The 25,896-nt window shown below is 39.3% G+C and overlaps 1 protein-coding gene across 1 annotated transcript in view; it reads right to left on the bottom strand.

Moving 5' to 3' along the window:
* Positions 1-1,894: 1,894 nt before the first annotated feature.
* Positions 1,895-25,896, bottom strand: part of LOC140201351 (vesicle transport protein SFT2A-like) — an 80,786-nt gene continuing 56,784 nt past the window's right edge. Inside the window, 4 exon segments of the mRNA XM_072265315.1 lie at positions 1,895-1,928; positions 7,052-7,110; positions 8,519-8,554; positions 25,036-25,117. Coding sequence (XP_072121416.1) covers positions 1,895-1,928; positions 7,052-7,110; positions 8,519-8,554; positions 25,036-25,117 — 211 coding nt within the window.

Genomic DNA, 25,896 nt, shown 5'->3' on the forward strand with positions numbered 1-25,896 from the left:
ATCGACTCGGGACTTTGAGACTTTTTTTTTTACTGTGCCCATGGTCTGCTTTTAGTCAAAATATGGTATTGCTTTGCACTGCTGTAACTATATGTTATAATTATGTGGTTCTGTCAGTGTTAGTCTTTGGTCTGTCCTGTTTTTTGTGATATCACTCCATAGAAACATTGTATCATTTCTTAATGCATGTATGCATTTCTAAATGACAATAAAAGAGGACTGAGTGTTCTCATAATCTAATCCTCCCTAGATGATCCTTTAATAATTTTACCTTTGGCAACTGCTGAGATGTTCCCTTTAATAAAAATGCAACCGCCCCCCTATTTTTCCTTCACTTTTATCCTGTCTAGAGCTGTACCTCTGTACCCAGGAACTTGTTCAAGGCCTGGGGATTTATACATTTTTGTGTGCTTTAGACCACCAGCACTTTCTCTTTTGTAATGACAATATGTTGTAAGGCATCATTTTTCATTTCCCTTCATTCTGTAAAAACATCACTGACATGTGCAATTACAAGTATGTTGCAATAATGTTACTAAGTAATTTTTACTCGAGTGTTTTGTTGCCACCTGCCAGAGGCCGAAATTGTCATTTATGAATTTAAGGACTTGGCCATCTTGGTTGGTATTGTGCTACCAACCACACGGTGAAAGGTACTGAAGTCCAAAGTCACAATACTTTCTTTGGTTTTGCTTTGCAGTGCTTATTCTAAATGGTGTTCAACATGGTAAATACTGATGCGGCTAATGATCTTTTGTTGCCCATATCTGACCTGGTAACACATTGTCTTTTTGGTCAGGTATTCTATGGTCACTATTTCCAAGTTGTTTATAATTGTGCAAACATCTCCAGGGGTGGGAAGGAACAAACCCAGGGATAATAATAAATAGAAAGAACATAGGAAGAAGCCACTTAGCCCATTAACAGCTCCTAGCAGAGGAACCTCATCAGTTTCATTCTCCCATAGACCTATACCTATTTTTTTAAAAATCACATAACCATCAACTTCACTTTGCCATTATCCATATGGAAATCGGTAACGAAGGAAATCCTTGTAGTTACAGGGAGAACATGCGAAGTCCACACATGTAGCAACAGAGGTTTGGATAGAACGTGGATTTCTTAACCTGTGAGGGAGCAGTACTACATGCCCCAGACAAATTTCACCCTTGGATGAAAGAGCAGTGAGGTAATCCAATCATCCACTCCCTTTCTTTTACTAACTAAATCTTATATAACGATAATGTATAACTTGGAGCTGTTAAATGCCTTTCAAACTTTGCAGAAAGAATATTCAAATTGTTATTGTTTTAAGGATGCCAATTTATGCTACATGCAGTTGAGAACTAGGGTTTAGTTATTTAACATATAATTGTGCCGACTGGTGGCATAGTGGCATCAACGCTGGACTTTGGGGCGAGAGGTCCCAAGTTCGAATCCGGCCGGCTCCCTTGTATGCCTGGGTAGAGCTAAAAAAAAACCTGGAGAGGGATGGGCTCTACCAGGTTTCAGGTCCCAAGACACGCTGTACGATGAGCATATCAAAAGCTTGTCATGACGGCACCCCAACGACTCCACCAGGAGTTAAGGGCGCGCGCGCACACATACACACACACATTATGTGAAAATATCTCTTTAACTAGAAGTCATGAACTAGAAGTCTCCATTTCAGAGGACACTTAGTCATAACACATGCAGATTATGTATGAAAGTGGAATTGATTGAGGAAATCAGTATTGGTTATATTGAATGGTAGCGTGGATAAGAGGGATCATGCAGCCTATTCCTACTCTTACTTTATGTCCATAAAATAGTCAATCAATTAAATATTGCAACAAAGAAACACATAATCAAAGACATACTGTATCATAATAAAATCAGTTTTTCAAAAGACTCACCTTGCAAAGGGAATGTATGACAGACTGTACCTGAAAGGAAAATTGGGACAAAATTCAAAAATCTGAATAAGCTTTGTCCATAATCTATCACCTTTCCTTAAGTGCTATCAAAACAAATTTAATATTTCTCATTTGATTTAATTAATGAATACAATCATTGTGAATGGGTTGAACATATGATTCATAAATATAAATATTTAGTACTTTTTTCAATTAAACTAAATAAAAATTACTACTCTAGTGCAAAACACTCTTTCAATTGCTCAGGTAGATGCATCAAATTTAGAAAATAAAAGAAATATATCATCACAATTATTAAGGAACCACTTATATTAACTCAATAAAAACACATGTATTTATACCTGAGAAACTACGCAATAAATACGCACACACTGAACTCAAATTTCCACCCAATATGCTCTAGAAAGAAAAAAAAAGCTACATGACTTTTAGTCTTGGACAATATTTGTTAATTTTATATGTACAGGATAACACACTGGATAAAAAGACAGAAAGGGAATAAGAAATACTGGAAAGGGAATACGAAATAACAGGATTGAGTTACTAAATTAGGCTGTGAAGCATTATTTCAATGTGCCAAATGTTTGCACTATTACAAGAATGTGAAACTAACACTACAACATTAAACTTCGAACTTTAACAAATTTTAAGATTTTCAATGAAAGTAGTATTAATATCGTAAGATGGCTTTAGAGTGTCAGAACACAGGCATTCCAACAGAATGAACAGCAGCTTGTAAAACAATCCTTGCAAAAGAAGTTCTTGCTGGTGGCCTGACTTTTGGATTCATAAGGTTACAATTGGTTGCCACAACAATTTTTGAAGAACGCAGTAACTATTCAAGCTGCAGTTTTGTGAGGTTTATCGTACTTTGTTTAGATTTAGAAATAGAGAACAAAATTGGAATTGGGGCAAGGGGTGCAAGGAAAAGACTAGGCTTTTTCATAGGGGCATAGCAAAGAAAGTCTGGAAATCTCCAAGTGATGAAGACAAAAGGTATAAACACATTTTATTAATAATTGGTTTTGACAGAAAGTTTCCTTTAAATTAGAGGGTCATCTGTCTGAATTAAAAATGACAGGGTTTAATAGGGAAAATGTAGAAAAAAGCATTTCATTTCAATCATTCAGAGTAGATTAATTATCTATAAAAACTGGCTTCTGTGATAAATGAATCTTTAAGAACAAGATTTTAAATTCTACTTGGTTAAGGATATAGGTGACCTATGTGTTATAACTCTAGTAAGAGAAACTTGTCTTACAGAATTTATCAATAACTACCAAAATATGTGAGATATAGAATAAAATCTGCTGTAACAGAACTTACGGAAAAAAGTAAATAAATACATATAAAGTTAATTATCTTTTTCACACTTGCATTTTTTGATATATGTGCAGATGAATTCACATTATGGAAGATCAAGGTTTAGACTGTTTTCTAGAAATGCAAACAACCTCCCCACCATAACACTGGGGGGAGGGTGTCACCTGTATATGGAATGCAGGTAAAAGGCAGGAAAACAGATGCATCTAGTACTGATCAACCATAATCTAACTAAAGAGCAGAAAGGGTTCTATAAAGGAAAGGTATAAGCAAACTGCAATTATCAGAAATTTCATAAAACAAAGATAACAGTTCAATTGCAAGGACAAACAGATGATGGCTATGGGATTTATAACTGAGAATAATTGTCCAAAACGTTTGCTTCAAATACATTACAAAGTTCATTGACAGACTCATAGTCATTACGCATTCTAGAAAAATGTTCAATGGACAAGGGCCCAACAAGTGACAAATTAAAATGACCAACAACCTTTCGCCACGACACCAGCATTAAGACTAATGCACTAAAGGAGGATACAGCAGCTCTTAGTATAAAGTTTGGCTTCTGTGTCAGCAATTTATGGTACAGATTTAGTCATAATTTTTTGAGAAATAACATTGTGGAGGATGTAGTTTGAGATAGGACAAATCACTCTACCACTCTTACCATGTGTCACTAAAACTTTGAATTGTGTGAATAAGTGAATTAAAAAGCAATTACTAATTTCTTCTAAGATTTTGATTGCAACTTCATCCTATTTTTTAAAATCATCCTTCAGAGAATCAGGGCACTGTAACCCTTTATGACTAAAAGTAGTTTTCACCTGATGCTCTTTTGCATCTTTAACAGTTGTTGATCTACTCAGTCTCAGGCACTAGTTAATACCAACTACTTTTGTTGTCATTATTGTTGCAGTCACCCCTTTTCCATTCCAATAACAGAACACTTATATTTTTTGCCGTATTTGCTCCCTCACATTTTCTTCAATCTATTCTGAGGGATGAAAGTTCATGTACAGCTTATCACTGTGTAGTATCACAATCATGAGCCTATTCCTCTTACTAGCCCAGTGAGTCTGATTTTTAACGTTCTATATGAACTTTGCATCCCTCAGAATACATTGCACACGGCATCGTATAAGTAGCATTCACAACAAAAAAACATAAATTATACAATTTTAACAAAACTGGACAGCAAACATTTATTTTTACTACAAAATGATCAGAGTAGTCATATTGTTACTAAACTGTAGTGATGATTAGGGTTTTGCTGGTTGGTGTGAAGTAGCTGTTCTTAAATCTGGTGGTAAGGGACTTCAGGCTTCTGTACCATCTGCACAATGGTAGCTGCAAATAGATGGCATGTCCCATATGATGGGGATCGTTGATGGATATTGCCATCTTGAGGCAGTACCTCCTGTAGATACAACCACTTGTGGGGACGGATGTGCCTGTGAAGTACTGGGCAGAGTCTCCTACTCCGTGCAACTTCTTAGGTTCCTGCCATACCAGATCATGATGGATTCTGTCAACAGTCCACCTGTAGAAGTTTGCTAGTGTTCAATACTAAGCCAGGATACCAGCCAGGCTACTGTCAACAGTCCACCTGTAGAAGTTTGCCAGTGTTCAATACTAAGCTGAGCCCCCTTAGCCACCCAAGTAAAGAAAATGCTGGTGTGCTTTCTTCATGATTATATCTATGAGCTGGACCCAGGACAGGTTATCTAATATGTTAATGTCCAGGAATTTCAAGCTGCTGACCCTCTCCACCATCAATCACCCAACATAGTCTGATGCACGTTGCCTTCCTTCCCTTCCTGAACTGTGGCCTAAACAATGTCTTGTACTGTAACGTGACAGCCCAACTCTTATACTCAGTGCCTTGCCCAATGAAAATAAGCATGCCATATGCCTTCCTTACCATCTTGTTTACCGCATTCCCATTTCAGTGAATTATACAGACTTGTCTATTCAACACTTGCCATTAACTATGTATGTCTTAGTTTCCCAAATGCATCACTTCTTATTCTATTTGTTATTCTCTCATCCACTTTCCCTTTTGATCTACATCCTGTGGTAATTTTGGGATAATTTTCTTCAGGTCAACAGCAGATGCGACTTCTCTAGCTCTTCACTATGCTCTGGACAACAAGAACTCGTTTGTCAGGCTGCTGTTCATTGACAACAGCTTGGAATTCAACAATCATCTTATCCAAACTCATCATTAAGCTTCAAGATCTGGGCCACTGTGCTTTCCTATGTAACGAGATACTCTACCATTGGCAGACCACAATCAATGAGGAATGGTAACAACAACATTTCCTTGATGAACATCAAAACTGGTGTACCTCAAGGCTATGAGCTTAACCCTCTGCTCTATTTTCTATATGCACATAACAGTGTGGCTAAGCATGGTTCCAAAGCCACATACAAATTTGCCAAAGACACCACTGTTGTTAGATGAATCACAGGTGGTGATAAGTCTGCTTACTAGAGAGAAGGGTGCCACAACAACTTCCCACTCAATGTCGATAAAGCTAGAGAGCTGACAGTTGACTTCAGCAAGTGTAAGGAGGGAAAATATGTGCCTATCTACATTGAGGGAAATGAGCAGTGGAGAGATTCAGCAGCTTTAAATTCCTGTGTGCTAAAATATCAGAAGATACAGCCCAGCACATAAATAATACCCAAAGAGTTCACACCTGCGTCTTTACTTTCTCTGGAGGTTCAGTGTGTCACCGGATACCCTAGCAAATTTCTACAGGCGATCTGTATCCTGAATGGTTTTAAGATGGTCTGGTACGGCAATTCAAATGCACGGGAACTTGAGAAGTTGCAGAGAGTGGTGAACTCTGCCCAATACATCACAGACATCTCCCTCCCCATCATCAGCAATATCTACAGGAGGCACTGCCTCAAATATCTCCACCATCCTGGCAATTCCATCTTCTTACAGCCATCATTAGGCAGAAAGTACAGAAGCCTGAAGTCCTACACCACCAGATTCAAGAACAGCTAAATCCTTTCAGCCATTCAGTTCATAAAGCAACCTACAAAACCTTAATTACCTCCATAGTTTAGCAACATGATGACTACTCTGATTATTTTGAATAAGAATGGACCGCTTTTTTTCTTGTTCTAGTAGTTTTTGTAAAAAAAATTGTGTATAATTTCTGTTCAGTTTATGTTTTTCTTGTGCCTGTCATGCTGCTGCAAGTAAATAAACTTGACTTTGACTTTACTGTGCATTATACAAGCAATTTTGGTGTCATCTGCAAACTTATTATTTGTGACACTTACTTTTTCATCCAAATCATTAACATACATTGCAAACAAAAGCAGACCCAACACACTACTGGTCATAGCCTTCCAAACTGAAAATCCACTCCCCTCCTTTACCACCCTCTGCCTCATAATATTATTACCGTTTATTAAATTTAAAACACAAAAGTGTTATTCTGGTTGCTGAAGGATCCCATGGAGGTTAACCTAATTTTATAACATATTTAGTTTGAAGCCTGTACATGGACAAGCAAATATATACATTAGAAATCACTGTTTGGTGTGTTGGGTTGTTGTGAAACTAAAACCAAAAAGAGAATAAAATTAGTTAAACAAATTTAATTTGCAATAATTGAATAGTGGAATAAATTTGCAGCTTTCTACCATCTATGCTGCAACAGATATAGTAGATTAAACAGTTATGATATCAAATGTCAACTACAACAAACATAAGAAAAAAATGTCTTGAGATATTTAATTTTGGTTTAATTTTATCTTTAGATAATAATAATAATAATGAATCTTACCAAGTTGTTGCTAGGAACTGTAATATACAGAAGACTAAGGCAAGTCCTTTCTTGTGCCACTGAAAGTAAAAAAAAAGTTTGACTAGTTCTAAAGTGTTAAAAATATTTAGCAATTAGATAATTACTAGCCACTTGTCATCATAGGAATTCATCTGCTATGGTGCAACCTCTCATTCTACTTAAAGATATCAAACAATGCACAGGGTTTCTGCTTCTGTTCATGGATAACATTTTAGTTGTAATTTTTAATTTTGCCCATTTCCAACATTACAGTAAAATGAATTTCAAAAGCAAATACATTTAAGCAACAGTGCACTCCTGATTTTATTGACATCCATACAAGAGTCATTTTTTTTAGATTTACTGTATGTTACTAAGATATTCAGAATGCACTGCTAGGAGCAAGAGCACTACTGAAGTTAGTGCCATAAAGGATCATTATATTACTATACACAGAGAAATATGTTATGGACAGCATTGCTGTGCTAGGCACCTGCCTCATTGCATTGGTGGCTCATGTCACACCAAGCCATGAGATCACCATTTCACTATTCTGACAGTATCAGTGGAGGACAGAGGTTTTTACTAGTTCCCTGGCACAGCAGCACAAAGCCTGAGTGTGTCTTTTGCTCTCTAGGTACCAGTGGTATCCTAGTTCAGAAGAAAACAAAAGCTTTAACAATTTCAGCTAAGCCATGCGCAGTGACATCAGGAAAAGGTTCTTCACACAAAAGCAATTTCAAAAGTGAGAATCCTGCAACCAAAAAGCTGTTGTGCTTAGATTAAGTGAAATTTTCAATTGATAGGAATTTGTTAAGTAGTGGTGACTGGTACAAACCAAATAGATGGAGGCAGCATACAGATACACTGGAACTGAAAGGATGGCAAAATGGGCTCAAGGGATTGAATTTTTCCCTCCAGTTGCCATCTCTTTAATGTTTTATATGCAAAATTCTATCCACAGAATAGTCAGTAACACAGGTGAGGAGGCAACAGTTTATAATATTCCATGAAAATGTAAACTGATGATTACTGTGACAACAAATTTGGAAACACCAGTTGATTGACAAACGTGGAATCTGACAATTCCTTAGTTGTGGTATATTAACGTCCATGGCTGTTATTCATTTGAAAGCGAACAGTGGAAATTCTGTTCAAATCTAATACTACCCATTCACAAATTTTCTAATAAACATCACTAAGATATTTAACTTGAAGAAGCAATGCTATTTCTCTTTTACCCCTTTCCAAACTACAGGGGCACAAAAGTTAACTTAACTTTTTAACTGAAATCAACTTACCTGCCAAAACGCTAACATTGAACTAGGGACATTATAGTCCAGGTAGTTCAGGGTGTTGGAGGTTTGTGAATTTAAAGACCGTCAACTGGGGACCAACACAATGTATAATTCTTAATATGCTGACAATTTATTTCAAAGTGAAAAGGCCATAGTAAATGGTACCTACCCAAAATACTGCGCATAATGTTAAAATGAAGCACAGCTGCAGGGGAAAAAAAGAGAAAACGTTTTTCTTTTTTAAAAGAAGTTGCAGTACAACATATATTTAAGTTAGGCATAAACATCACGAATTTGACAACAATGCAATTGTTGCCAAACCCAAGAGGTACAGTCTTCTGTTCCTTTAATACTCATTTACTTTGTTTTGACACTAATTGCCTGTGGCTGCTGAAGGAAGAAAAATGCCCTTTGTTCAGTAATTATTAATTCAGTATATATTAGTTGCCTAACAAAGAAATGCTACCAGGGAAAATACAAATTTTGAAATTATACTGTTGTATTTGGCCATATGGAACTACAGGTGTTTACCCAAGAACCTGAAATTTTATAACTCACATGTGAAATCCAGATCCCATTCTTGTTGACTAAATTCTATTACAATTTTTTAGCTGTGCTCTGTCACTGGACTCTGAAAGGAGTCAAATGAAGAGCAGTTCATTGAGATTTCCTGGATTTTGCAGTAGAGGATCTGTTCATGTTAAATTGAGGACAAGGTGCTTGAAATTCATTTGAATAACACAAGTACAAAACTGAAGGATAATTTAAAAAGGCAGTGATTTTCTTGCCAGTGGCTTTAAAAAAAATTAAAAGTTTAGTTGTTTATTTAATTTTCAATTTTAGCTACACCTAGAAGCATCTAAAAAAAACCTGGCAGATACACACAGAATACTGGAGGAATCAGCAGGTCAGGCTGTATCTTTGGAGGGAATAAACAATTGAAATTTTGGACCAAAACACTCCATCAGGACCTGATGACGCAACTGTGGCTGACAAGGGAAGTGAAATACAGGATCAACAACAGGCAGCAACTAAATAAGCAATAAGGAGAAAAAGAACTAAATACAAGGTACACTGGCCAATAATATATAGGAGAACGTAAATTATACATAAGAGATGTTGGAGGCCATTATTAAAGACAGCATTTCAGGGTACTTTTGGCACATGATAAAACAGGTTTAAGCCTTTAGGGGAAATCTTGCTTGACAATTCTTTGAGGAAGGAACAAGTAGCATTGACAAAAGAGAAGTGGATGTTGTTTACATGGATTTTCAAAAGGTTTTTGACAAGGTGCTGCAAAGGAGGGCACTAAAATAAGATAGAAGACTGTGGTATTACAAGAAAGATACTAGCATGGATAGAAGATTGGCTGACTTGCAGGAGGCAAAGAATAGGAATAAAGGAAAACTTTTCTGGTTGGCTGAATGTTACCAGTAGTGTTCCATAGGGGGTAGTGTTGATACCACTACTTTTTACATTATACCTCAATAATCTGGATGATGGAATGGATGACATTGTGGCCATGTTTACAGAGGACACAAAGATAGGTGGAGGAACACACATCAAAGTTGCTGGTGAATGCAGCAAGTCAGGCAGCATCTCTAGGAAGAGGTACAGTCGACGTTTCAGGCCGAGACCCTTCGTCAGGGGCAGGTAGTGTTGAGGAAGCAGGGAATCTGCAGAAGGACTTGGACAGATTTAGGAGAATGGGCAAAGAAGTGTCAGATAGAATACAGCACAGTGAAGTGTATGATTATGCATTTTGGCAGAAGAAATAAAGGTGTAGAATATTTTCTAAACTGGGAGTGAATTCAAAAATCAGAAGTACAAAGGGACTTGGGAGTCCCAGTGCAGGATGCCCTAAATGTTAACTTGCAGGTTGAACTGGTAGTAAGGAAGGCAAATGCAATGTTAGGATTCATTTTGAGAACACTAGAATATAAAAGCAAGGATGCAATTCTGAGGCTTTATAAGATGCTGGCCAGACCACATTTGGAGTATTGTGAGCAGTTTTAGGTCCCATATCTAAGAAAGGATGTGCTAGTAATGGAGAGGGTCCTGATGAAGTTTACAAAATTGATCCCTTAGGAATGAAAGGATTAATGTATGAGGAGTGTTTGATGGCTCCAGGCCATTACTCACTTGAGTTTAGAAAAATGAGGGGATATTTCATTGAAGCCTACTAAATACTGAAAGGCCAGATTAGACAGGGCGACGATGTTTCCAATAGTGAGTGTAATGCTCTGGTTAAGATTTCTACTGCTATGCTGTGGGGTACTTATATTTTAGCAGATTTCTGCAAACACAGTGTGTCCTGTTAGTAAGAGTGTTTTGGTTTCGGTTAAAGGAGCCATTTTAACCATAGAAAAACTACAGCACAGAAACAGGCCTTTTGGCCCTTCTTGGCTGTGCCGAACCATTTTCTGCCTAGTCCCACTGACCTGCACACAGACCATATCCCTCCCATCCATGTATCTGTCCAATTTATTCTTAAATGTTAAAAAAGAACCCACATGCCCACCACTCTCTGTGTGAAGAAGCCCCCCCCCCTATGTTCCCTTTAAACTTTTCCCCCTTCACCCTTAACTCATGTCCTCTGGTTTTTTTTCTTTCCTTGTCTCAGTGGAAAAAAGCCTGCTTGCATTCACTCTATCTATACCCATCATAATTTTATATACCCCTATCAAATCTCCCCTCATTCTTCTACGCTCCAGGGAATAAAGTCCTAACCTATTCAACCTTTCTCTGTAACTCAGTTTCTCAAGCCCTGGCAACATCCTTGTAAACCTTCTCTGCACTCTTTCAACCTTATTTATATCCTTCCTGTAATTTGGTGACCAAAACTGAACACAATACTCCAGATTCGGCCTCACCAATGCCTTATACAACCTCATCATAATATTCCAGCTCTTATACTCAATACTTTGATTGATAAAGGCCAATGTACCAAAAGCTCTCTTTACGACCCTATCTACCTGTGACGCCACTTTTAGGGAATTTTGTATCTGTATTCCCAGATCCCTCTGTTCTACTGCACTCCTCAGTGTCTTACCATTTACCCTGTATGTTCTACCTTGGTTTGTTCTTCCAAAGTGCAATACCTCACACTTGTCTGTATTAAACTCCATCTGCCATTTTTCAGCCCATTTTTCCAGCTGGTCAAAGTCTCCCTGCAAGCTTTGAAAACCTTTCTCACAGTCCACTACACCTCCAATCTTTGTATCATCAGCAAATTTGCTGATCCAATTTACCACACTATCATCCAGATCGTTGATATAGATGACAAATAACAATGGACCCAGCACTGATCCCTGTGGCACACCACTAGTCACAGGCCTCCACTCTGAGAAGCAATCCTCCACTACCACTCTTCGACTTCTTCCATTGAGCTAATGTCTAATTCAATTTACCACCTCTCCATGTACACCTAGCGAATGAATTTTCCTAACTAATCTCCCATGCAGGACCTTGTCAAAGGCCTTACTGAAGTCCATGTAGACAACATCCACTGCCTTCCCTTCATCCACTTTCCTGGTAACCTCCTCGAAAAACTCCAATAGATTGGTCAAATATGACCTACCACGCACAAAGCCATGTTGACTCTCCCTAATAAGTCCCTGTCTATCCAAATGCTTGTAGATTCTGTCTCTTAGTACTCCCTCCAATAACTTACCCACTACCAACGTCAAATTTACCGGCCTATAATTTCCCAGATTACTTTTCGATCCTTTTTTAAACAACGGAACAACATGAGCCATTCTCCAATCCTCCAGCACCTCACTCGTAGACACCGACATTTTAAATATATCTGCCAGGGCCCCTGCAATTTCAACACTAGTCTCCTTCAAGGTCCGAGGGAATACTCTGTCAGGTCCTGGGGATTTATCCACTTTAATTTGCCTCAAGATAGCAAGCACCTCCTCCTTTTCAATCTGTACAGTTTCCATGATCTCACTACTTGTTTTCCTTAACTCCATAGACTTCATGCCAGTTTCCTTAGTAAATACAGCCGCAAAAAACCCATTTAAGATCCCCCCCCATTTCTTTTGGTTCCGCACATCGCCGACCACTCTGATCTTCACGAGGACCAATTTTATCCCTTACAATCCTTTTACTCTTAATATACCTGTAAAAGCTCTTTGGATTATCCTTCACTTTGACTGCCAAGGCAACCTCATGTCTTCTTTTAGCCCTCCTGATTTCCTTCTTAAGTATTTTCTTGCACTTTTTATACTCCTCAAGCACCTTATTTATTCCCTGTTTCCTATACATGACATACAACTCTCTCTTCTTCTTTATCAGAGTTGCATATCCCTTGAGAACCAAGGTTCCTTATTCCTATTCACTTTGCCTTTAACCCTGACAGGAACATACAAGCTCTGCACTCTCATAATTTCTCCTTTGAAGGCTTCCCACTTACCGATCACATCCTTGCCGGAGAACAACCTGGCCCAATCCACGCTTTTTAAGATCCTTTCTCATTTCTTCAAATTTGGCCTTCTTCCAGTTTAGAACTTCAACCCTAGGACCAGATCTATCTTTATCCATGATCAAGTTGAAACTAATGGTGTTATGATCACTGGAACCAAAGTGCTCCGCTACACACACTTCCGTCACTTGTCCTAACTCGTTTCCTAATACGAGATCTAATATTGCATCCTCTCTAGTTGGCACCTCTATATATTGATTTAGAAAACTTTCATGAACACATTTTACAAACTCTTACAAATTTTACGAAGTTTGTCCAACTTAGGAATGTTGTGCCAGCCAATCTGGTTTCCCTCAGTACGTGTTGTAACCTTCTGCCCAGTGGGATGCAATGGAAGATTCGAGACAGGTGGGCAGGATCAGATTTCTGAAGGGCAGTTGTCTAGTTTGGGGTCTTTTGGCAGAGATGCAGAGAAGAGCACAAGGGAAGATGTTTGGAGGACCCTATTCGAAGGGGAGACTCTATTGTAAGAAGTACTTTGTGCAAAGGAAGAAGTGCCAATTCTCCTCAGTTAGCCAGTTTGTTCGAAAAGGTCTTTGAGGGAAGTTTGAACCATGGCTGGTGTCTTTCATGCAGAATGTGGGTTCAGTGCGTGAGTAATCAAAGCGAAGCATCCCGATTAAACTATCTCCAACGTTTATGTGCAGTTTAACTGGTTTAACTGTAATGGGCCCCTTTATTTTTATTTTTCTGTTAACTATTTGTTAAAGTTGAAATATTGGTGAATATACTTCTTTTGTAATTTTATGCCAGTGTACATCTGTTAATTTTCCGGCAAATGATAACTTTGCACGGAGCAGTAATTAAACAGCATTCACAACAATGTTCCTTAATTGGAACATCCCAACTTTCCTGTTTGGTTGAACCCAAATCATACCAACCCCGTACATGTGTTGCTTTTGGGAGGTGGCCTTCTCACAACTGAGTCATATGGCCGTTAGCAGTTAGATAATAAGCCAAGATTCTATATGAGCCCCAGTGAGAGGGCTTCATGGGAGAGTCTAGGACCAGAGGGCACAGCCTCAGAATAGAAGGATGTCCCATTAAGACAGAGATGAGGAGGAACTTCTTTAGCCAGAGGGCAGTGAATCAAAGGAATGTATTGGCACAGATGGCTGTGGAGGCCAAGTCATTGGGTATATTATATCAAAGGTTCTTGATTAGTAAAGGTAGTAAAGGTGCCAAAGGTTGCAGGAAGAAGACAAGAAAATGGGGTTGAGAAGGAAAATAAATCAGCCATGACTGAATGGCAGGGCAGACTCAATGGGCCAAATGCCCAATTCTTCTACTATGTCTTATGGTCTTATGGACTGGATTCAGTGGTGATGGCTTCAGTCAAACAGTCCAGATAATACTGTACATATTAGTTTAATATGATTTTTATTATATGTTTCTGAAACTGTAGATTGCCCAGTGGCTTTGTAGTTAATCTTTAATATGGTGAGGGAAGAAAACAGACTTTCTAAGGTGTAACAGGTTCTAAACTCAAATGTATCAATAACATTTTTATTTAAGTAATGGCAACAAACTACACATTGGCACTAAAAACAGAGGGGCATTATTTTCAGTGTTGATACAATATAATCCTGATATTGACAACTGGGTTAAATGGTATTGTACTTTCTTGTATAACAAGTCACTTTGTTAGTAACTTCCTTCCTTTAGCTGATCAGGAAATATCAAACATTTAAAAGTGTGGCGATAGGTTAAACTGCCTAGCCTCTGCCAGTGAACTCTGTAACAACCACTTCAAAACCTGCAGCATCCAGTCACTGCAATTCCAAAACAGGGTAGTTTTGCTTTTCATTCCCCTACTCAAGGAATGTCACTGTCACATATAGCTGAGAAATTTTAGGAGAGCTCACATTTACTTCAAATTTTAGGAAACCTTCTAATACATTTAGAACACAACTTTTTTTGTTCTTGCGTAGTAAAGTGCATTTGGATTTTTACACTCATCTTAAGGTAATATATGTTTTCTACATCATAGATTTTCTTCTGTCGCATGTCTATTTTAAAAAAGATACTTGAGAACCTGGAAAACTCAATTCTTTGACAAGGTTTTAAAAATGGAGTACTTTATGTTCAGTAATTTGCATTCTAAGAAGAGTGGTAATAGCAAACAACCAAATCTAATATCAACTTAATGCATCAAATATATTCAATGACGTTCACTTCCAAAACACCTTTAACAGTAAATTTTCTCAAGCTGCTTCACAACAATGAATAAAAAAATGATGCCATGAAGACACTTGGACAGGTGGATGGAAAGGTAACAAAGTAATCGAATTCAAGGATTTCATAAAGGAGCAAAAAGAGTTAAAGTGCATAGAGAGAAAATTCCAGGGATTAAGGTCTTGGGAGAATAGTGATTAAAATTCACTCCATACAGAAGTCTAGAGTTGGAGGAAAGTAGATTACCCTTTAGAACATTAGGAAGATACAGATGTTAGAATAAAAAGGAAATAGAGTGATTCCAGAACATTTGATGGGGATTTAACAATTGAAGCTTTACTAAATGGGAAGGTAAAGTCAGTCAGGAAGCATGTGATCATGGGTGAATTTGACTTGCAGCAAAGTTTTACACAGGTCTCGAGAGTGTAGATTTGCATCTCACAACATTGGGCATGAGATCCACTTACTTCCCTCACTTAATGGTAAGGTTCTCACACCTGCCATTCGTTAACTAGGAGCTGACTGACACCCATGAATTACAAGATCTTCCTGCCACAAATGGTGAGCTCTGCCCCGAAAATACTTTTGACAGCAGAAAAACCCACATCTCCAAGCTTACAGGCAAAACACTTCGAATGTTTATAAATGGAAAGACAATTCTCACCTTATTTTCTTTACTGCACACCATTTCCAACAAACTGCATGCAGCTGAACAGAACTGTTCACAATCTGTGTATTATACTTGAATCCAAAATAAGCTTCCACTCATAAATCTGCACCATCTACATGGCCACCTGTTTCACTGGCCCTTACCCAACACCCTCTAATAATTAGTTCACCTGTTATTGAAACCCTCATTGATTCCTTTGCTAGCTTTAGAGTTGTGTTTTTAAAATGTTTTCCACAAATTGAGTTATTTCAACAGAAAATAGTAAGACCCAACAGAGCTGTTGAGCAGGTCCAGCATTAGATAAGTAACGCAAATGTTAGCTAGTTATGTAATAGTCTGCAGTGATTGGACTTAAATGTTGACCTGAATGTATGAATTGTCCAGTGATTAGGTTAGGATCAATCCGGTTTTGTTGGGGGAGGTGTTGCCGAGGTAGTGTGGCTCGATGGGTCTACACCGCACTATATCATTATGCTGTTGCAGGTTAATACTGAACAAGAGAAAATCTGCAGATGCTGGAAATCTGAGCAACACACACAAAATGCTGGAGGAACTCAGTTGGCTAAGCTTTATTTCACTAGTCCTGCTGAAGGATTTCGACTCGAAACATCCACTGCACTTTTTTTCATAGATGCTGCCTGGCCTGCTGAGTTCCTCCAAAATTTTGTGTGTGTTGCAGTTTAATACTGGCCAGAATTTACCAATGGGGTATGATAAATAAAGAAACTAAACAGATATAAATTGTTAGGATAAGGCAATTATTATAAACACATGAACAATCCAAGAATTTCTCTGACATTTCAAAGTCAGAATTAATAACTGTAAAAAGTCCAACAGGCAATAATTAACCAATAAAAGTGCTTGAGCCGAGTGCTCTGGTTTCCTCCCATAGTCCCAAGATGTACCAGTTGGTAGATTAATTGTTCATTCTAAATTGTCCCATGATTAGGCTAGGTTTAGGGATACTGGGTGATGAAGCTTGAAGGGCCACTGTAACTCAATAAATAAATAAAATTAAACAGGGGAAAGGAAAATCATTTTGAATAATAGAAGCTGCCATTACATCACAAATTGATTTCCAACCAAATAAGACCATAAGATATAGGAGAAGAATTTGGCCATTTTGCCCATAGAGTCTGCTCCACCATTTTATCATAGCTGATCCATTTTCACTCTCAGCCCCAATCTCCACCCTTCTCCCCGTGTCCTTTCATGCTCTGACTAATCAAGAATCTATCAACTTCAGCCTTAAATATACCCAAATACTTGGCCTCTACCAACCACCTGTGACAACAAATTCCACAGATTCACTACTCTCTGACTAAAGAAATTCCTCATCCCCATTTAAAAAGTACACCCTTCCATTCTGAAGCTGTATCCTCTGGTGTTAGATTTCTCCCAGCATAAGAAATATCCTCTTCACATCCACTCTATTGAGGCCTTTCAACATTCGATAGGTTTCAACGTGATCACTCCTCATTCAGTGAGTGAGAACCACCAAACACTTCTCTTATGATAAGCCTTTCAATCCCAGAATCATTTTTGTAAACCTCCTTTGGACCCTCTCCAATGTCAGCACATCCTTTCATAGATAAGGGTTCCAAAACTGCTCACAATACTCCAAGAAAGGCATCACCAGTGCTTTTTAATACCTCATCCTTGCTTTTATATTCTAGTTCTCTCGAAATGAATGCCAACATTTGCCTTCCTCACCACCGGTTCAACCTGTAAATTAACCTTTAGGGAATCCTGCATAAGGACTCCCAAGTCCTTTTGCACGTCAGATTTTTGCACTTTCTCTTCATTTAGAAAATAGTCTAACACTTTTATTTCTCCTACCAAAGTGCAAGGCCATGCACCTCCTGACACTGTATTCCATCTGCCATTCCTTTGCCCATTTTCATAATCTAAGTCCTTCTGTAGCCTATTTCCTCAAAACTACCTACCCCTCCACCTATCTTCGTATCGTCTGCAAACCTGACCACAAAGCCTTCAGTTCCATCATCCAAATCATTGACATATAACATAAAAAGAAGCGGTCTCAACACAGACCCCCTGTGGAACACCGCTAGTCATTGGCTGCCAACCAGAAAAGGCTCCTTTTATTCCCACTCTTTGCCTCCTGCCAATCAGCCAATGCTCTATCTGTGCTGGATTTTTTCCTGTATTACCATGGGATCTTATCTTGCTAAGCAACTTCATGAGTGGCACCTTGTCAAAGGCCTTCTGAAAGTCCAAGTACATAACATCCACCATTTCTCCTTTGTCCATCCTGCTTGTTATTTCTTCAAAGAATTCCAACAGATTTGTCAGGTGAGATTTCCCCTTAAGGAAACCATGCTAACTAGGGCCTATTTTATCATGTGCCTCCAAGTACTTGGAAACCATATCTTCAGCAATTGACACTGACATCTTCCCAACCACTGAGGTCAAACTAACTGGACTATAATTTCCTTTCTTCTGTTTCTCTCCCTTCTTTGCAATTTTCCAGTCTTCTGGAACCATTCAAGAATCTAGTGATTCTTGAAAAATCATTACTAATACCTCCACAATCTCTTCAGCTACCCCTTTCAGAACCCTGGGGTGTACACCATCCGGTCCAGGTGACTTATCTACCTTCAGATCTTTCAGTTTCCCAAAAACCTTCTCCCTAGTAATGGCAACTTCACCCACTTCTGCTCCTAACACTCTTGAGCTTCTGGCATGCTGACAGTGTTTTCCACAGTGAACACTGATGCAAAATATTTGTTCAGTTTGGATGCCACTTCCTTGTTCCCCATCATTTTCCAGCTGTCCGGTATCTACGTCACCTCTCTTTTACACTTTATTTATCTGCAGAAACTTCAGGTATTCTCTTTAATATCATTGGCCAGCTAACTGTCGTAATCCAATCTTTATGACTCTTTAAGTTGCTTTCTGTTGGTTTTTAAAAGCTTCCCAATTTTCTAACTAACTACAGGTGCACATTCCTTTATCCAAAATTCTGAAATCCAAAAAGCTCCAAAAACTGAAGTTTTTTTCACCAACAGCTGACGTCACTCAGGTGTGACATGGCAGCACTAGCAGAGGCTGCCAGACGTCAGTTATGGCTCAGCACTCGTACTGGTTACACGTGCCTTTGCTGTTCGCTGATATTTTGTGTGCACTGTTGACTTTGTGTTTAACTTCACTGTGAAAATGTCAAAAAGAGCTGCCGATACCCCTGTGGGTAACAATGAGAAAAAGAGAAAGAAGCATCTACCATAATCAATAATGCAGAAAGCGGAGTTATTGCATAAGCTTGATCGTGGTGTGTCTGTGCGGCGTCTTACTGAAGAACATAGTGTGAGAACTACCACTGTATATGATTTAAATAAACAGAAAGACAAGTTACTGAAGTTTTATAGTGACAGTGACAGTGACGTTCTACGTTTATTCCAATAAGTCACTTACCATGTGTTTGATTCGGTTCGTTTGAAGCTGTATATTTTTATATTTTATTAAATGTTTTTTTTGGAAATAATTTTTTTTCTTGTCATTATTCCCTAAACAATACAGGATAACAAGTATTTACATTGTATTAGGTATTATAAGTAATCTAGAGATGATTTAAAGTATACAGGAGGATGTGAGTAGGTTTGGTGCGCCGCCAGGTCCTGAAGTCCACCGCACTGAGACAGGTTAAATAAGGGGACTTCAGCGTACTTATTTTTTGGTATCGGTGGGGGTGGGGGGGGGGTCGGAAATCTGAAAAATTCTGAATTACGAAATGCAACTGGCCCCAAGGATTTCGGATAAAGGATTGTGGAGCTGTACTAATTTTTATTCTATTATATGCCCTCGCTCTCACTTTTCAGCCATATTGTATCATCCTGCCTTTAGAATATTTCTCCTCTGTAGGATGTATATATCCTATGCCTTTGAATTGCTCCCAGCAATTCCAACCTTGCTGCTCTGCTGTCATCCCTACTAGCGTTCCTTTCCAAACAATTTTGGACAGTTCCTCTCTCATGCCTCTGTAATTCCTTTTACTCCACTGTAATAATGATACATCTCACTTTAGCTTCTCCGTCTCAAATTGCAGGGTGAATTCTATTATATTATGATCACTTGCTCCGAAGGGTCCCTTTACCTTATAGAACATAGAATAGTACAGCACATTACAGGCCCTTCAGCCCACAATGTTGTGCCGACCCTCAAACCCTGCCTCCCATATAAGCCCCCACCTTAAATTCCTCCATATACCTGTCTAGTAGTCTCTTAAACTTCACGAGTCAGTGTAACTTCATGAGTCGGTGTATCTGCCTCCACCACTGACTCAGGCACTGCATTCCACGCACCAACCAGTCTCTGAGTAAAAAACCTTCCTCTAGTATCCCCCTTGAACTTCCCATCCCTTACCTTAAAGCCATGTCCTCTTGTATTGAGCAGTGGTGCCCTGGGGAAGAGGCGCTGGCTATCCACTCTATCTATTCCTTTTAATATCTTGTACACCTCTATCATGTCTCCTCTCATCCTCCTTCTCTCCAAAGAGTAAAGCCCTAGCTCCCGTAATCTCTGATCATAATCCATACTCTCTAAACCAGGCAGTATCCTGGTAAATCTCCTCTGTACCCTTTCCAATGCTTCCACATCCTTCCTATATATGTATGCTCTCTACTCAATTCCAGTTCACTGCACAACACCCAGTCCAGAAGTGCTGATCCCCTAGTGGGCTCAAACTTGAGCTGCTCAAAAAAGCCATCTCAAAGACATTCTAGAAATTCCCCCTCTTGGGATCCAGCATCAACCTGATTTTCCCAATCTACCTGCAAATTAGAATCTCCCATGACTACCATAACATTGTCCTTTTGACGTACATTTTTGATCTCCTGTTGTAATTTGTAGACCACATCTTCACTACTGTTTGGAGGTCTGTATATGATCCTCATTAGGTTCTTTTTACCCTGTAAAAAGGAGGCATCCAGTCAAAACCCTGCTCAAGTAAGGTTGCCAGAATCCCTATTTATATGATAATATTGTTGTGAATGGTGTTCTTGTTTGGGTAAACTGTAGTCGGAAAATAGGACAGATAAATGACTAATGGCCAAATAAGCTGCATTCACTCCACTATGTCTAGTCCAGCAACACCAAAGTGGGCACAATTTTAACCACTGGAAACACAACCTCTTGTGTTACTTTCGAAACTGGAACCGGGGTTCAAGAACAGCTTAAATAAAAACACAAATAACACATACAAAATGCTGGAGGAACTCAGCAGGCCAGGCAGGATCTATGGAAAAGAATACAGTCGACGTTTCGGGCCAAGACCCTTCTTCATCAGGACTGGAGAAAAAGATGAGGAGTCAGAGGAAGAAAGTGGGGGGAGGGACGGAAGAACCACAAGGTGATAGGCTGTCTTCAGAGATAGAGACAGAGAGAGATCAAGAAAGGGGAGGAAGGTGTTGGTCCCCTCTTTCTCTGTCTCTGGAGACAGCTTATCTACTGTTGTCTATTATAAACCCACTGACTTTCACAGCTCCCCGGACTATACCTCTTCCCACCATTCGCCATCCCCTTCTCTCAATTCCTCCAATTCCACTGCATCTGCTCTCAGGATGAGGCTTTTCATTCCAGAATGAAGGAGATGTCCTCCTTCTTCAAAGACAGGGTCTTTCCTTGTTCCACCATCAACACCGCCCTCAACCGCAACTCTTCTATTTTGCGCACATCTGCCCACACCCCATCCTCCTGCCACCCCAACAGGGATAGGTTTCCTCTTGTCCTCACCTACCACCCCACCACTTCTGCATCTGCACTCTTCATAACTTTGGCCATCTCCAGCGGAATCCCACCACCAAGTACATCTCTTCCCCCTCCCCCGCCCCCACTTTCGGCAGGGATTGCTCCCTACACGATTCCCTTGTTCACGTGTCCCTCCTCACTGATCTCCTTCCTGGCACTTTGCAAGTGGAGCAAGAGCTACACCTGCCCCCACACTTTCCCCCTCACTGCCATTCAGAGCTGCAAACAATCCTTCAAGGTGAGGCAACACTTCACCTGTGAGTCTGTTGGGGGCATCTACCGTATCCAGAGCTCCCGGTGTGACCTCCTGTATTTGGTGAGACCTGACGTAGACTGCAAGACTGCTTTGACGAGCAGCTATGCTCTGTCTCCCAGAAAAAGCGGGATCTCCCAGTGGCCACCCATTTTAATTCCACTTCCCATTCCCATTTCAACATGTCAGTCCACTGCTTTCTCTACTGTCGTGATGAGGCCACATTCAGTTTGGAGGAGCCACACCTTATATTCTGTCTGGGTAGCCTCCAACCTGAAGGCATGAACATCAATTTCTGGAACTTCCGGTAATGCCACCAACCCCTCCACCCCATCTACATTACCATTCCCAATTCCCATTTCCCTCTCTCACCTTATCGTCTTGCCTGCCTATCACCTCCTTCTGGTGCTCTTTCCCCTTTTCTTTCTTTCATGGCCTTCTGTCCTCTCCTATGAGATTCCCCCTTCTCCAGCCCTATATCTCTTTCACCGATCAGCTTCTGAACTCTTCTTCACCCCTACCCTGCTCCCAGTTTCATTTACTACCTTGTGGTTCTTCCACTCCTCACCCCATTTTCTTACTCTGACTCCCCAGCTTTTTTTCTCCAGTCCTGTGAAGGGCCTCGGTCCGAAACGTCGACTGTACTCTTTTCCATAGATGCTGCCTGGCCTGCTGAGTTCGTCCAGCATTTTGTGTGTACTGCTTGGATTTCCAGCATCTGCAGATTTTCTCTTGTTTGATCGCAGCTGTAAGAAAATGGCCATGATGGTCTGCACCCATTCCACTGAGCAAATAACAGGCATGATAACTGAAGGGGTCATTTATAATGCAGAGGCAGAGGTTGGGATCACAAAATGCTCAACCCGAGAATAGGGTTTGTACTGTAGTCTCAATCAAAACCAAAATGTGACTTAAATAAATTTGTTCAATATTTCAGAAATCATCAAATATTTAGCTTACATATGAATAATTAAAATGCTCACTGATGGGGAGAAACAAATTATGTGTATTTAAATTTTGCAGGCAAAGAAATGTGCATCACAGAGTGGGAAGATTTTTTGGTTTTAAATAGTAGTAATCCATACAGCGCCTAGGGATGACTGCGTTAATCAGATTATTGATGAGTCTGCTCTTTGAGTCCACACCATCCATCCCACCACCCAAACCATCTCGACATCCTCTGATTCTCTTGAAGTTCAAAATATTCTCATTCTTGGTTTTGAAGATACTCCCAAGATGGATCCAAAAATTGTACATCATGAAATATCACATCTCAACCCTAAATAATCAACCCTTTATCTGGAGATTCCACTTGTCCTTGAAGTGTAACTGTCTGTTGCAAAAACAGGAGTACACAAGAATGCTTTATCTTTTTTCTTAATATACAATGTCCAGCTACATACGCCCCTGATTGCTAATTCAAACCAACTATCACTTACATCTGATAAAACTCACCTCAAGGAATTGACGGAGTTTATGGGAATTCAAAAGAAAGCAAAATTACCTGCTTGGAGACCACAAAAAGGGGACTGGGTACAAAAAAAGAAGTAACACACGCAGATGATGTTGTTCTCAGAGTGAGACAGACTCGAACTCCAGGAAAAATTGTTGCTTTTGCTGTATTTTACTTTTAATAATTGTGCTTGTAATAATATTCCTCACTTCTGCCTTACTAACACAGACAAAATGGCATTTACTATAGAAACTGTCTCATCTAGCTTGAGCCCTCCTAAGACCTTCTTTCAAGTTTCCATTGCAGACTCGTACTAAGCCTCAGACTGGCTTAATGCTTTATCTGAAACAATAGCTAAGACCTTTCCAGCTGTTGCAAATTTAGCTTCTGCAGTAGCTATTATATAGTTTCTGGGTGGACTGGCACCACTTTAAATTACGATGAAAGGTTTTTTTTTGCAGTTTTCCAGTGTACAATTCTCCTAGCAATTGGAACATTTCATAGATTTTGTTGGGATATTGAAGCCTGCAAGGATGGAAGTTTGACTTTGTTTTTGTACAAAAGCTTCCCCCATAAGACTTGGTTAACTCCCATACCTAATCTGAACTACTATGACTTATGTCTCGTATGATTATTGTGCTATACACTGCCTCGTACTCGCCTCTTTACCTATCCCTCTTATAATGTGGACATTGATGCATCATTGTTGCGTGTTTATGGACAGTTATAATGGTGACTTTTCCCAAACTGCAAAGAAAAGTGGGCAGCTCAGTTTGAGGAAGTGAATAGTCCAAACAGAAAAATCACACAGAAACTCTTACAATGGGAAGCAGTCAATGAATTCTTTGAGCATCGGATGAAAGGGAGTGAAGAGAGGCTTTTCTAGCATTGATAACCTACTGGAACTGAGGAAATATTATATGCTTGTGATTGTCACCCAAGTAGGAGAAAAACAGTATAAATGTAGAGAGCAAGTAGCATAGAAGTAATCAAGATAATGCTTCGAGATAAAATAGAAATCCTCTGTGAGAACTGGGAAATGCTTAAGACAGAAATCCTCTGTGAGTGTTAAATGTGTTTTAAGAATGGGTGGATTTAAATAGGTATCACTGAAGATAAATGAAATTTGCTGGCTACCCTCTCTCTTGGTAGGGAGAGAGTACCCACTGCTTGCTGTAGAGAATCAAAACGGAAGTAAACCTGAGGCCCTCCGTTGGTCGGGGTTAACCATGGATGTGGAATCCCAGCTGTCTATGTGATATACAAGAAAGGGCAGTATGACATGGAGAGCAAGCTGTTGCCCATGTAACAGGCTCCCCCTCTCCTTGCAGCTGACGCATCCAGAGGAACAGCAGAGACCAATAGAGATTGGCACCAGTGTGCCACAGGAGTTCCCAGTCAGCACTGAACTCAACGTAGGACCACCTGAGAGATTCCAGCTCTGGAATTTTCCCCAGGATTTACTCCCGAACCCTTCCCTATGAGTGGGTATAGCTGCAAGGAAGCAGAGGTTTAAGATCAGAGCTTTCTTCTCCTAGATGAGTTGCCAACCACAGATGACAAGCCTCATCTGCCCAAATTGACTGGTTTTAAGCCACCTTTGCCCCTTCTCCTGTCAGTAGAAACAGTTGGTAAGAATGACAAAGATAGATAAATATGGAAAATACTTACAGTATATTATCTTATGCAACTGCAATTTGGGTTAGGGAAAACTTCACAAGTACTTGCATATCCATTTAAAAAATATGTAGATATAGGCATTCTCATATGCCGATGAGACATGCATTTTTGAGAAATATATTTACAGAGCATAAATATACATTTTCCATTACAAGTGTTTGACCTGATAACAACAAAATATTATATAGTAATGGCACAATTACCAACATAACAATGGTGGCAACCAAACGATTTGGGTCAACCATCTTTTTCAGCTGCTTCAGTGGTCCCATAAGAAAACAGGTGCTAGAAATGAAAAGGCAGACAACAGTTTAAAACTTGGAAATCAGATTTAGAAAATTATCAAGATCAAAGTATTCAGTTCCACCAGAAAAAAAGGAGACAAAGCCAAACTCAATCACCAGCTTATTACTATTAAATTATTTATAAAAATCTTAAATTAGAACTACCTCTTTAGTTTATTTGTAAAAACGTGTAGGTGTGCTAATTATCATCACACAACAGTACTTATAAAGCAGAAAACAGTATCATTTTCATCATTTCTGGACTTCAAATTCAATCGTGGTTCAAGTCATTACAGAATGATGACTTTTAACGTTTGGGCTTCCTTAAATTGCTTTTTGATGCAACTTTTTAAAATATAACTTAAACAATCCACTTGCTTCTGTTAAAACTAAAATCTGTGCTAGAGATTACAAAAGAGATGACTAAAATCTCAAATGGCAAAAATGAGATTTAATTTAGTCATGGAGAAATACAGCATGGAAACTCACACCGACCACCAAGTTAAACTAATGTCACATTAATGCTCTTTCAAACATTGGGAAGCTGAAAGTCTCAGAATCAGAATCAGGTTTACTATCACCGTCTTGGGCCCCTTATTTAAGAAAAGATCTGCTATTTTTGGAGACAGTCCAGAGGAGGTTTACAAAAATGGTCCCAGGAATGAAAGGGTTAACATATGAGGAGCATTTGATGGCTCTGGGGCTGTACTCTCTGGAGTTTGGAAGAATGGGGGTGGGGATAGATCTCATTGAAACCTGTCAAATATTAAAAGGCTGAGA

Source organism: Mobula birostris, chromosome 8 (assembly GCF_030028105.1).
Source record: "Mobula birostris isolate sMobBir1 chromosome 8, sMobBir1.hap1, whole genome shotgun sequence".
Lineage (NCBI taxonomy): Eukaryota > Metazoa > Chordata > Chondrichthyes > Myliobatiformes > Myliobatidae > Mobula > Mobula birostris.